The sequence below is a fragment of the Hyperolius riggenbachi genome, chromosome 4, assembly GCF_040937935.1.
Source record: "Hyperolius riggenbachi isolate aHypRig1 chromosome 4, aHypRig1.pri, whole genome shotgun sequence".
NCBI lineage: Eukaryota > Metazoa > Chordata > Amphibia > Anura > Hyperoliidae > Hyperolius > Hyperolius riggenbachi.
Window position 1 is genome coordinate 440,170,539 of NC_090649.1, and position 12,967 is coordinate 440,183,505.

Below are 12,967 nucleotides of genomic sequence, written 5' to 3' on the forward strand. Positions count from 1 at the left end.
CAGACCAGCACTCAGAACTTCCTCTCTTCTCTAAAAGATAAGCAACAACATAATAAATTTTAATGGAAGACATTTCATTGTTACAGCTGATAAAAATTCTACAATAAATCTGCACTGTTTCTACTTCCTGCTTTCAAGGAAGCAGACATTGTTAACCTCCTGTGCTTTCAAATTAGTTTATCTGCCATAGCAGTCGGGTAACACAGGGGAGAAATAAAACTACAAATTGTGATTAGACAAGAGGGGTAATTAGACAGGCCAGACTCTATAAATACATGCAGGGTACATTTCACTGTTTTCCTTCTATGCAAGAGTTCAGGTCCACTTTGTTCATGCAGAGTGATTGTTTAAGGGGGAGGGGGATCATTACTGACAGAATGCAAGCTGGGGGGTAGACACAGACACCGCAGGAGAGAAGATTGCTTTTTTTTCTTACTTTACGTTTGGGACTCGGGAGCAGAAAAGAGCTGAGTGCAGAGGAGGCTGCCTCAGAAACACCGTCACTCTACATGCCCTGTAATTCTATCCTCCCGAAGTGAATGCAAACAAAAGAAAGCAAAGTAGCTCTGAAGTTATATCACCTCTCCTAGCTGGATTAGACCAGCAGCTCCTTATCTAAATGGTTGTTATCTGCTGTCTGCTGGGATGGTGAATGAAGGAGTCGCTTCTGACTGACTGTCCCTGATTGCAGAACGAACGCACATGGTCTCTCTCCTCTCATAACTTTTGCAGGCTGCTGAGAAAGATGTGTGGGCGTGCTTGCTTGGCTGCCTCTCTTTCCATTGGCCAGAGAGCTGCCAGCATAAAATAAAGCCTGTTTCATTGGAGGGCGGGAGGCAGAGACGGAGCAGAAGTTTCCAGCTAGAGGACATGCATGGTGCCGCCCCTCACAACCCGCCCAGCCAATCCCTGCTCCACCAGACCAGACAGCGTGAGGTGACAGGCAGAGGAGCGCTCCTCAGCTCCTGCAGTGTACAGCGTCAGCTCTCCCTATTGTGCGAGAGCTGGACGCTGATTGCTAGCAGGCAATGCAGCGCTCCTGCCTGGGTTTTTTTTGCAGCTGGGTGGGTGATTGACAGCTGGGCGGGGTCTGAAAACAGCCGGGCGGCCCGCCCACTTAATTGGCCCTGGGGAGAACACTGTAGTGTGTAAAAGAGTCTAAAGGAAAGACTGAACAATTTATATATATATATACATTTTTATTTACAAGAATGAGGAGATGTATTCTGGTCAAAGCCAGTATGTGTCCACAGTCTGGAGGGCAGGCTTATTGGGAAGCATTCTGCTGAAGCTTCTTGAGCTTTGCTCTGAGCTTCTTCTTTTTTTCTTTACTCAGCTTTCCCTCAAGGATATTCGGTTCTTCTACTAGTTTTTGTTGCCGCACCTCTTCTTTATCCTCGGCCTGAAACCTCACTGTTTTCTTTGTTTTTTTCTTTCCTCCAGCTGCTTCAGTTTTCTTCTGAATAGGATGGCTTTTACGCTCCTTTTTCTGCTGGACAGAGATCTGTATTTTCTTCTGCCTCTTGTCCTTTCTTGCATCTTTCTCCTCCGTTCCACGCTCTACATCAGGGTCCATTCTCCTGGCTCTCCCTGGGATGAGCGAACGCAAAATGTCAGTCAACATAAGGTCCATCTCTAGGCCTTTGGGGACTTTTGCTTTTTCCTTTTCTTTTATTAAAGCTGCAGTTTCCACCTTCACGGATTTGATCATGGTGTCGATCTTGTTTAATTTTGATCGGCATCTGAGGCTGTAAAAGATAATAAATATATCACATTATGTAATACAAGACATGGTCAATGCAAATAAGAGTAGGGTACATTGATAGAGCAAGAGTGTGACTCAGTCAAGTAATTAATCAGTGGAAACTAATTTTTATATGTCACATGATTTTGCAAGTTTCTCTTTTATCTTACAACCCCAGTGGCTTACAACCCCAATTTATGATCGTAAAATAGCAAAGATCTGAGGCAGATCCCTTGCAGATATGAGACAGTGAATAACTGTAGATTTATGAATCGGTCAGGGGAAATTTTTTATTGACTGCTCCCCTCAAACCCCCCCCCAAAAAGCCACTGCTGGGTGGCTGGGTTCCTCTTCTCTCTTCATCCCTGCAGAGTTGCAAACAGTCTATAAGAAGAGGGTTAACTCACATCACTGCTTCCAGCATTGGGTCTCCATAGCCACAGCGGCGTCATGTGACACGCCTTCGGGACATTCCACCTTGTAATACGCTGGCATGTTCTGAAGGTGTATCATGTTGCGGTGTTGTTTCCATGGAGACCTGATGCTGGAAGCAGGGATTAGGTGAGTTAACCCTCTTCTTAAAGCACACTTGCATCTCTGCAGGGGGGAAGGAGTTTAAAGTGTACCCGAGGTGACATATGACATGATGAAATAAACATGTGTATGTACAGTACTAAACATATTAATAACCAGGCTGTTTTACTTGTTATATTTTGCTGCCTGAAAGAGTTAATTTTTAAGGCTGGAAGTGACAGCTTCTGTCTTGTCAGGAGCTTGTCAGGAATATAGTAAACATCACTGATAAGCAAATTACAGCCATAAAAGTTTTCTTGGCAGAATACATATTTCTGAGAGCAGAGGGAGAGAGAAAGGGTCATTATAGTTCATGTATTTTCATTTAGTGACACTTAATAGACTGCAACAGAGCAGAGACAACAAATATTCAATTTAATTTCTAAATGTTTAAATATAAAATAAAATCCTGGAATGTCTAAAAAAGTCATTTTTAGGAGTAGGAGGATAAATATAATTGTTTATCTCATCAGTTTATTTTCACCTCGGGTTTACTTTAAAAAAAAAAAAAAAGGAATGGAGCCTGTGACACAGCTGGTAGCCGGCAGCCTGGGAAGCACTTTTCCCAGACCTGCTCTAGAGGGAGAAGGGGAGCACAGGAGGTTGGAGGGTAAATTACTTCACCCACATTTATATCTCTGAACTCTCTACCTCCCTCTAGAGGCTGGACAATGCATCATGGAAGCACTCCATACAGCCTTCTGGGAATTTTCGTGTTCGTATTCCGAGTGCATTTCTATTGAAGTCAATAGTGCCAATTCCTGCGGTTAATTGTAAAGCCCCTGTACATGCTATCATCACCAAATTTGGCATGTATATTAAACAGATGAGTAGGAACATAATAAAAAAAAAATTGTGAAAAGACCTTATAGTTTTTGAGCAAATCGATTTCAAAGTTTCATAGGAAAAATGGTTTTTAAACTGTGTAAAATGACACTGCTGCAGTATAGGTTATTGCATTCTGAGTTTTGTATACATATTGTATACATTTCATGAAAACAGACAGCGTGGGGTCCCCCCTCCCAATCCTTCTTAACTCCTTGTCTCCCATGCAGGCTGGGATAGCCAGAATGCGGAGTCCCGGCCACGTGGGGCTTCGCACCCTGAGCTATACCAGCCCACATGGTCCTTGGTATTGGGGGGCTCTGGAGGAGAGGGGCGGTCAACCTCCCCCTCTCCCCCTTGTCCAATCCATGGACAAGGGGCTCTTCCCCACCTCCGGTGTTCCGGGAGGAGGTGGGGGCTGCCGACGTCCTGGGGGGTTCATGGTGCCATCCGGGGTTCCCCTTTGACAAGCGGACCCCAGAAGCCGCCCCCTCCCCAGGAGAAATGAGTGTAGGGGTACACGGTACCCCTTACCCATTTCAACAGAGTTAAAAAAAGAAATAAAAACACAACAACGAAAAAAGTCCTTTATTGTTCTAAATTAACAAGGAATACTTACCTTGCGAAAATCCCTCGCCAGTATCCTTAGAAGTGGTCCCACACCAGTATCATCTTAGGACATCTCACCACCCTTCCACACCGATGAACTCCCGCCACTGAATGGTCACAGTCAGCCTCTGCATCTGTATAGCAGAGGCTATGAACACGAAAATGTTGCCTTTGAAACAAGAAATTTCGGCAAACAGTGATCCGATCAAAATGGTCACTGGGAAATCCCGGAACGCTGGAGGCCACACTAGAGTGGCGAAACTAGCCATTTTTCACATAGATGGTGGGTCCAGGTGACCAGAGCAGGAGGTGCCCTGGTCCCCTGGACCCACCTATATATGTGAAATAACGCTCAATCTGACACTCTGAGGTGGCCTCCGGGGAACGGGGATTCCCAGCAGCCATTTTGTTTATGACACTGTTTGCCAAAAATTCTTGTTTTAGCAAACAATTTTCGTGTTTCTAGCTTATGCAATACAAATTGCAGAGGCTGTCTATAGCCATTCAGCCCCGGGAGTTGGGCGGGTGCGTGGGACCACTCCTGAGGATACTGGCGTGGGACCACTCCTGAGGACACTGGCGTGGGATTATTGCAAGGCAAGTATCCCTGGTTAATCCAGAGCAATAAAATACTTTTTTAGTTGTCGTGTTTTTATTTCTTTTTTTAACTCTCTGCTGAAATGGGTAAGGGGTACCGTGTACCCCTATACTCATTTCTCCTGGGGAGGGGGTGGCTTCCGAAGTCTGCTTGTTAAAGAGACACTGAAGCGAAAAAAAATATATGATATAATGAATTGGTTGTGTACTATGAATAATTACTAGAAGATTAGCAGCAAAGAAAATATTCTCATACTTTTATTTTCAGGTAGTGTTTTTTCTAACATTGCATCATTCTATAATATGTGCAGATTACACAACACTGAGCATTGAAAATTAGTCTTTCAGAGCAGTCTGTGAAGTAATGAACTCTCCTCTGGCAGAGGAAAAGTAAACAGTTCAATTACAGTTGAGATAATAAAAGTCAGATAACAGCCCTCTCCACGACTAACTTAGTCGGAGAGCTTAATAGCTTTTTTGCATAGAGATAACAACTGGAGTTTCTCAACTCTTCCTGTACTGGAAACAATTAGACTGATGTATCTGATCTTAATGTTTTATTTCTTAGCTGTACTACACATACAAATCATAATATCATAATTTTTTTTTCGCTTCAGTGTCTCTTTAAAGGGGACCCCCGGATGGCACCATGAGCCCCCCAGGACGTCGGCGGCCCCCACCTCCTCCTGGGGCACCGGAGGTGGGGAAGAGCCCCTTATCCATGGATTGGACAAGGGCTCTGGGGAGAGGTTGACCGCCCCTCTCCTCCAGAGCCCCCCCATACCATGGACCATGCGGGCTGGGATAGCTCAGGGTGCGAAGCCCCACGTGGCTGGGACTCCGCATTCTGGCTATCCCAGCCTGCATGGGAGACAAGCAGTTAAGGAGGCTTGGGAGGGGGGACCCCAGGCTGTCTGTTTTCATGAAATGTATACAATATGTATACAGAACTCGGAATGCAGTAACCTGTACTGCAGCAGTGTCATTTTACACAGTTTAAAAACCATTTTTTTATGAAACTTTAAAATCGTCTTTTTCAAAAACTATAAGGTCTTTTTACAATTTTTTTTTAACATGTTCCTACTCATCTGTTTAATGTACATGCCAAATTTGGCGATGATAGCATGTAAGGGATCTTCACAATTAACCACGGAATTTAGCACTATTGACTTCAATGTAAACGCGAATTCGGTACTCGGAATTGCAGAATTTTTGAGTTTCGAGTGCTTACTCAGAACTGCCAAATTCCGATGGCAAACTCAAAATTCGGAATCCGAGAGCTCAGCCCTAACCCTCCTTACTTCTACAGCTGAGGGAAGGGGTTGTGTACCCAGGGCTAGTGATTATAGATACTTACTAGGTGCGTCACCAGTAGTAGCCTCCAATAATTAATCCTATTAACAAGCCGACTGCTAGGATGATGATGATGACCAAAAGCCATGTTGGAATTTCTGTAAAACAAGGAAAGAGAAAGAATTATGAGCAGAGATGATCACACTGGGTCTGTAGAAAAATGCTTTCACCTCTTGTTACAAGAAGGCACGGCTGTCCTCTAATGTAACAAAATATTACCTGCTTCCAGAACTTCCTCAACTTCTGGCAAATCCATTGCAGAACCTGAAATACAAGCAGAAAACATTATTAGTGCAAGCTGATAAGCTGATAAGTGTGTTTCCATGTTACAGGTGGAGTGACGTTATATCAATAGCAAGGGGCCCGAATGTTGAGGGATTCAGGAAGATGCTCCAGCCTGGATGTAGACTGTCACTGGGAGCGGATCCGAGATGAAAAACTAACTATAGCAAATAACTTTTTATCTATATATCTTATCTAAAGTTTAGATAGTTTACACAGCAAATCTAGCGGCAAACAACTTCAACAGAATATGATTATTTCTTCCTGTGAAACAATGACAGCAGCCATGTTGTTTGTAAACATTACACACAGGCAAGCTGATCTGCATATCCAGCACTAGCCTGTGAAAACCTAATTCTCCCTCCTCCTCCCCTCTGCCTCTGAAATCTCTGGCTAGTAACACCTCCCCCTCCTCCTGCCCAGACCGAGATCCCATAAGCTTTTGCAACAGTCTGAAAATGCCAAGGCACTCTGAAAAGCTGTGGGGGAGGCTTGTTTAGTTTATAGGGAATTAGAGTATTAAAACAAAGACAAAAAAGTATTTGGCTTGAGGAATGCCCTATAAACAATATGAAAGGAACACAATTATGCAATGAGTAAGTTTATCTCAGGTCCACTTTAATAAAAGGCTGCTAGCACCTGTGACCCAGATGTGAAACGGCCAGTGTGCCGCTCTGTTCCTAGGCTTCCACCCCTTCCAGCCACTCACCCCTTCAGCACCGTATGTACATTTCAGGCACAAGCACTGCATGTGCTATGTTGATTATGCTATTTGCTACACCAGGAAATCACTTTTTTGACTGTGCCCAGATCTTTCCTCCTTTGTTTTATGCATTAATAAAAGGTTGCCTCACAGAGGCGGATCAGGATCTACCAGGGCCGGGACAAGGTTCTCCAGCATTAGAGGCGGAGATTCCAAAGGACACCCCACCAGAGCAAGGACAAGGTCCTCCAGCACCCAAGGCTGAGACACCAAAGTGCGCCCCTACATCCCTCCCACCCCAGCCGTCACACACTGATTGCTATTAGACTAAGAGGGCCACAGGGCCCACAACCTCTCCAACACCTTAATATCTAGTTATCTGGCTTGCAGTCACTGCTATGTATCCCCTTTTCTTATTTCTTTCTGCTTCATACACAATTAGGAATGACAACTGAATGAATTGTGCGCCCCCTCCTACACTGCGCCCTGAGGCTGGAGCCTCTCCAGCCTATGCCTCGGCCCTGCACCCCACTGAGTTGTGCCTGCCCCAGTGTAGGTAGCAAATGTGCTCCCAGTATTGTGCCCAGTTTAGATAGCCAGATGTGCCCCAAATATTAGGTAGCCCCCTCCCCAGAGAAGATAGCCAGATGTACCCTGAGTTTTAGGGAGCACCCCATCCCCAGGTTAGATAGCCATAGTATAAAACCTTGATTACATTTACTGTGCTTATTTTTACCACAGCTTCACTACAACAGTCAATCAGAGCTTTCAGAGCCGTTTTCTTTAAAAAAAATGGAAAATCCCTCTCTATTTCTAGTGCAGCGATTGCAGGTGTATGGATCGATTACGGTGCATTTGCCGCAAGAAGAAAAAAAGACAGGAAAATATTTAAAATTGCCAATTTGCAAAAAACTCACAGAGTGGCATGATCGCTATGTGATTTCCCTATACTTTATATATTTTACTAGCAGATTCGTGTATATTGGGCACAGTGAAAGTCAGAGCATAGAACAGGGTGTAGCAATAGGAAAGTGTACAGTGCAGGGGTGTGCAATGTGGAATCAGGAAATTTGAGGGCCTGGGGCTAATGGACCATTTAGGCGCCCCATTGGCGCTAATGCAAAATATATGCGATTGGGCACCAAAGAAGAAATTTGGGTCCCCAGTAAATAGCAGGCGCCCTCTCTTGACGCACTTCCTGTTTACTATTGAAGTCGCGTCAAGAGAGAGCAGAAGTACAGCGATGACGCGCACGAGGGTACGTGTCATCATGTAGATGACGCGTACCCTCGTTCGCGTCATCGCGGTACTTCTGCTCTCTCTTGACGCGACTTCAATAGTAAACAGGAAGTGCGTCAAGAGAGGGCGGAAGTACCAGAGGGTAGTAGCGCCTAGGATCTACGGCTGCCCTCTTCCTGCCCTCCTCCTCGGGTACTTTTGGGGGGCTGAAATTTAAAGTTATAGGGTCCAGCAGAAGGGAGAGCTTAGCGGGGAGGGGTGGGGGGCATTTCGGACCACCCCCCCCCCCCCCCGCGCTTGGGGCATGCTCTCCCTTTATGCTGGGACCCTATAGGGGCCCCAAAGGGACATGTTCGGGTTGGGTTCGGCCCGAACATGCCGAACATCGGGGGCATGTTCGGCCGAACCACCCCGAACCCGAACATCTGGATGTTCGCCCATCACTACTTTTAATGTATAGTGTGCTGTGGGTTGATGAAAGGGCACAGGGAGCAGGTTTTGTGACTATTGATGTCAGGGTAGAGGCAAGAGAGGCACCAGTCTAAGGGCGCAGTGTAGGGGGGCGCACAACAGGTTTTGTGACTATTGATATATAGTGCATTGTGGGTTGATGGCAGGATGCAGGGAGCAGGTTTTGTGACTATTGATATATAGTTTATTGTGGGTTGATGGCAGGATGCAGGGAGCAGGTTTTGTGACTATTGATGTATAGTGTACTGTGGGTTGATGGTAGGCACAGGGAGCAGGTTTTGTGACTATTGATGTATAGTGTACTGTGATTTGATGGCAGGATGCAGGGAGCAGGTTTTGTGACTATTGATGTATAGTGTACTGTGGGTTGATGGCAGGTGCAGGGAGCAGGTTTTGTGACTAGTGATGTATAGTGTACTGTGGGTTGATGGCAGGTGCAGGGAGCAGGTTTTGTGACTATTGATGTATAGTGTACTGTGGGTTGATGGCAGGTGCAGGGAGCAGGTTTTGTGACTAGTGATGTATAGTGTACTGTGGGTTGATGGCAGGTGCAGGGAGCAGGTTTTGTGACTATTGATGTATAGTGTACTGTGGGTTGATGGCAGGTGCAGGGAGCAGGTTTTGTGACTATTGATGTATAGTGTATTAGTGACTTGATCCTATATGGTGGGTGGAGCTTCTCATGGGAGTGTGGATAGGTGGAGCACGAGGGTCTAAGTGTGTGTGTGTGTGAATGTGTGTGTGTGAATGTGTGTGTGTGTGTGAATGTGTGTGTGTGAATGTGTGTGTGTGAATGTGTGTGTGTGTGTGTGTGTGAATGTGTGTGTGTGAATGTGTGTGTGTGAATGTGTGTGTGTGTGTGTGTGTGAGAGAATGTGTGTGAATGTGTGTGAGTGAGTGTGTGAGTGAGTGAGTGAGTGAGTGTGTGTGTGTGTGTGTGTGAGTGTGTGTGAGCGTGCGTGCGTGCGTGCGTAGGGGCAGAACCTAAAGATGGCTGCAGACACTGGTTCCACTGAATTCTTCCACTTCCTCTTCCTTTTATCTCCTGCTTTCAGAAGACAACAGGATATACTTTGTATACGACCTCAAGTGCACAAAAAATTCAGCAGGAACAATGATTGCAATGAGCAAAAATCCTGTTGCAAATGAGTCACACTGATGGAAACATTTGCTGCGGTTTCCATCAGTTTTTATATACCTAGAGGTTGATTTACTAAGCTGCTCTGTTATAGCAGCGCAGCCTAATGACAACAGTGCATAGTAATAATTCTTAGCGCACACTGTGCAGTCATAGCATGCACTGCTAAATTATGCCCTGCTCTGATAGTTTAAAGTGAGTGTTTACCAATTTCAAAATAAAAAAAAGTCGGATACTCACCTAAGGAGATGGAAGGCTCGGTCCTAATGAGCCTTCCCTCTCCTCTCCCGGTGCCCGGTCCCGCGCAGGATCCCCCGTGGCAGTATTCGACCAGTTCGGTCAAATACTGCCACTTCCGCATGCCTTCGGGAGCTTTCTGAAGCCTTCGGGAGCACTCGGGCTCCCGAAGACGGGCCCCGCCATACTACGCATGCGCGAGCGCCCTCTATGACGCACTCGCGCGTGCGTAGTATGGAGCGGCTCGTCCTCGGAAGCCCGAGTGCTCCCGAAGACCTCCGAAGTCCCTGCGGCGGCGGACGCGAACGGAGGAGCCAGCGCAGCACCGAGGGCACCGGGAGAGGAGAGGGAAGGCTCATTAGGACCGAGCCTTCCCTCTCCTTAGGGGAGTATCCGACTTTTTTATTTTTAAACTAGTACCCATTAGCTTTAACAAGTGTGGAGACGTAATAATCTATAAAGTGGCAGTGATCATGGGAAAAGCAGGACATAAACTACCCAGGAAGATCAATGAACTATCAATAAACACTAATCAATACAATAATATTCCAAATAATCATATCAAAATTTATTGAGGAAAATGCTAAAGACATTAAAAGCACATGGGATGGCCACCCCGTCACAACTCATCCATCCAGGCAGTCCACATGCAGTCACATACGTACGCCGGCATCAACCTCTACAGCTAGATTTAATGATCCAATGAGCGTCAGCATTGAAGAGAAAGCATCAGTTCTTATGAGATCAGAGTTCTTGTAAATTTGTTGTCATCAGAGTAAAGTGAAAACTGGCATGAGTGCACAGGCTGATGAGGACAGTCACAATGTCACAGCAGACCGTGATGCTTAGACAGCTGCAGCGTGAGCACATATAGCACATATAGCAAGCACCAATCAGCAATAATTCACACTGTAAAAGCGCAGCACAGCGCAGCAAACAGACAGCGTGATAAGTGTCAAGCAAGGCTTAGCTCACCAGATCCATGGAAGCCCACTGTAAGCAGACTGGCAGTTCGTCTCAACCTGGCGGTGTAACAAGCTCCTGATGACAGCCGGATGTGTGTGATCCTCGTGTGCTTCCTGTAATATGGGGAGTGCGGCTGTACTAGAAGTCCAAGCAGTGCGGATGGTAGTCAGTCAGCTCACCCGGGCAGCATGCATGGCCAGGTGGCCCTCGGACGGACCAGTGGTCACTGGCTGAATGGAGGTCGGGACGGAGTGGCGTCCCATGCAGGAAGCGTGCGGCTCCCCCGACGTTTCGCCGGCTTCCGGCTTTCTCAAGGGGGTGTGGTTGCCAACACGTTGGTTCCAACAGTACTTATCTAAGACATCACACAGACACACCTCTTTCTCCATCCACTCATGACATCAAGGGTGTAGTGTGTGCGATCGTGGAGAGAGGGAGCCAGTGCAGGCGGCGGAGCAGCGGCGAACGTAACGCTGCAAAAAAGCGATTGCTGTGCCCAGGTGCATATATATGTATATATATTAGCCACGCAGGGTCAGTCATACCAAAAAGATTAAATATAGATGAAAAAAAGAAGGGGGGGAAAAGGAAGGTCCCAATGTATGTGTACATATGGGCACCAAAGCTGACTACACCTATAGCCAGCATGCTCAGAGGAGCCAAAAAACCAGACCAAAACAAAAACTAAAAAAAGGCCCTGCGTGGAGAGCACAGCTAGTGCGTCACCACAACCGCCTAAATGCACCGGCTCACCGCGAACGCACACACACAAAACAATCAACAAGTCTCCGTCATGTTAATGACGGTCATACAATGTTATAATTTACGTTAAATAATCACAGATAAATTGATCGCAAAAGATAATAGCCCATGAAGATACAAAAAGCTGGAACCCGATAGTGCATCAGGTAAACTTATATGACAGAGAGGCCCGGAAGCATCTGTCCCAGTGTGAGGGACGCCATGCAAAGGGGCAAAGGGCTAACAAGTGGGGGAAGAGGATTGTTGCAGCAAGACACCATGCCATCGCATGCGACAGAAATCACGCACTCAAGCCAGCACAAAGAGACGCACATACTATGCGCAAATCAGGATCTAAATGGGCAAAAAATGAGCATAGCTGATCTGCTCATTTAAACCTGGTGTTGAGCAGGCCTGTAGATTATAGATCCAACGGGATTCACACCGCAGAAGGAGTCTATCAGGATTACCGCCTCTGATTGTGGGGTGTATCCGATCAAGGGCCATAAATTTAACACCCCTTGTACTGCCGCTATGTTCCGACCCAAAATGCCTCGCGACAGGAGAACCCGCGTCCCGATTTTCAATACTCTTAATGTGCTCAGACATGCGTTCTCTAAGTGGACGCTTCGTCTTACCAACGTAGAAAGCGCCACAGTGGCATAATAGAATATATACCACTAATTTCGTTTTGCAGTTAAAAAAGTGGGACAGCGTAATCCTCCTGCCGCAGGGCATGGGCACAACCCTGCCAACCTGCACATACTGACAATAATCACAGCCCCCACAGGTGTAAATCCCCGTGGTGATGCAGTGTTTTTTGGGGGTAACACCGGTGAAGTGACTTCGAACAAACGCGTCCCTTAGGGATCTAGCCCTCCGGAACGTAAAGTTAGGAGATGCCGGCACCAAGGGACCAACCACGGGATCGTTCTGTAACAGGTACCAATGTTTCCTGAGGATACCCTTAAGTGCAGGATGCTGCGCACAATATCTAGTAAAGAAACGCAATGGAGCGGGTGATGCCCCCTCCACAACCCTTCTATGTGGACGAAGGAGGTCAGCTCGTTTGCTCTTCCAAGCACGATTAAATGCCTTACGTAGATAACTATCACCGTAACCTCTGGACTTAAACCTCCGCCGTAGGTCATCTGCTTCAGTGAGGAAAGACTCATCTCCCGAACAGTTCCGACGTGCTCTTAAATATTGGCCAACTGGTATGCCTCTAATGGTGTGCGTGGGATGAAAACTATCCGCGCGAAGCAACGCATTACTTGCTGTTGCCTTACGATGAAGAGTCGTGGACAACCGTCCACCCTGTTCAATTGAGATACGGATATCGAGAAATGCGATTGATTGCAATTGAACCTCCGATGTAAATTTAAGGTTCTTGTTATTACGATTAAGTTGGGAGACAAAGTCCGTCACTTGTGCAGATGTACCAGTCCATAGGATCAAAATATCGTCAATGTACCTGAGCCACGATATC

General features: G+C 46.4%; 1 protein-coding gene across 1 annotated transcript in view; it reads right to left on the bottom strand.

The window, feature by feature from the left end:
- Positions 1 to 1,220: 1,220 nt before the first annotated feature.
- LOC137570946 (uncharacterized) overlaps positions 1,221 to 12,967 on the bottom strand; it is a 102,144-nt gene continuing 90,397 nt past the window's right edge. Inside the window, exons 11-13 of the mRNA XM_068279635.1 lie at positions 5,921 to 5,965; positions 5,718 to 5,799; positions 1,221 to 1,748 (exon numbers count right to left, since the gene is read on the bottom strand). Coding sequence (XP_068135736.1) covers positions 1,268 to 1,748; positions 5,718 to 5,799; positions 5,921 to 5,957 — 600 coding nt within the window. The 5' untranslated portion in view covers positions 5,958 to 5,965 and the 3' untranslated portion in view covers positions 1,221 to 1,267. The remainder of the gene's footprint in view (positions 1,749 to 5,717; positions 5,800 to 5,920; positions 5,966 to 12,967) is intronic.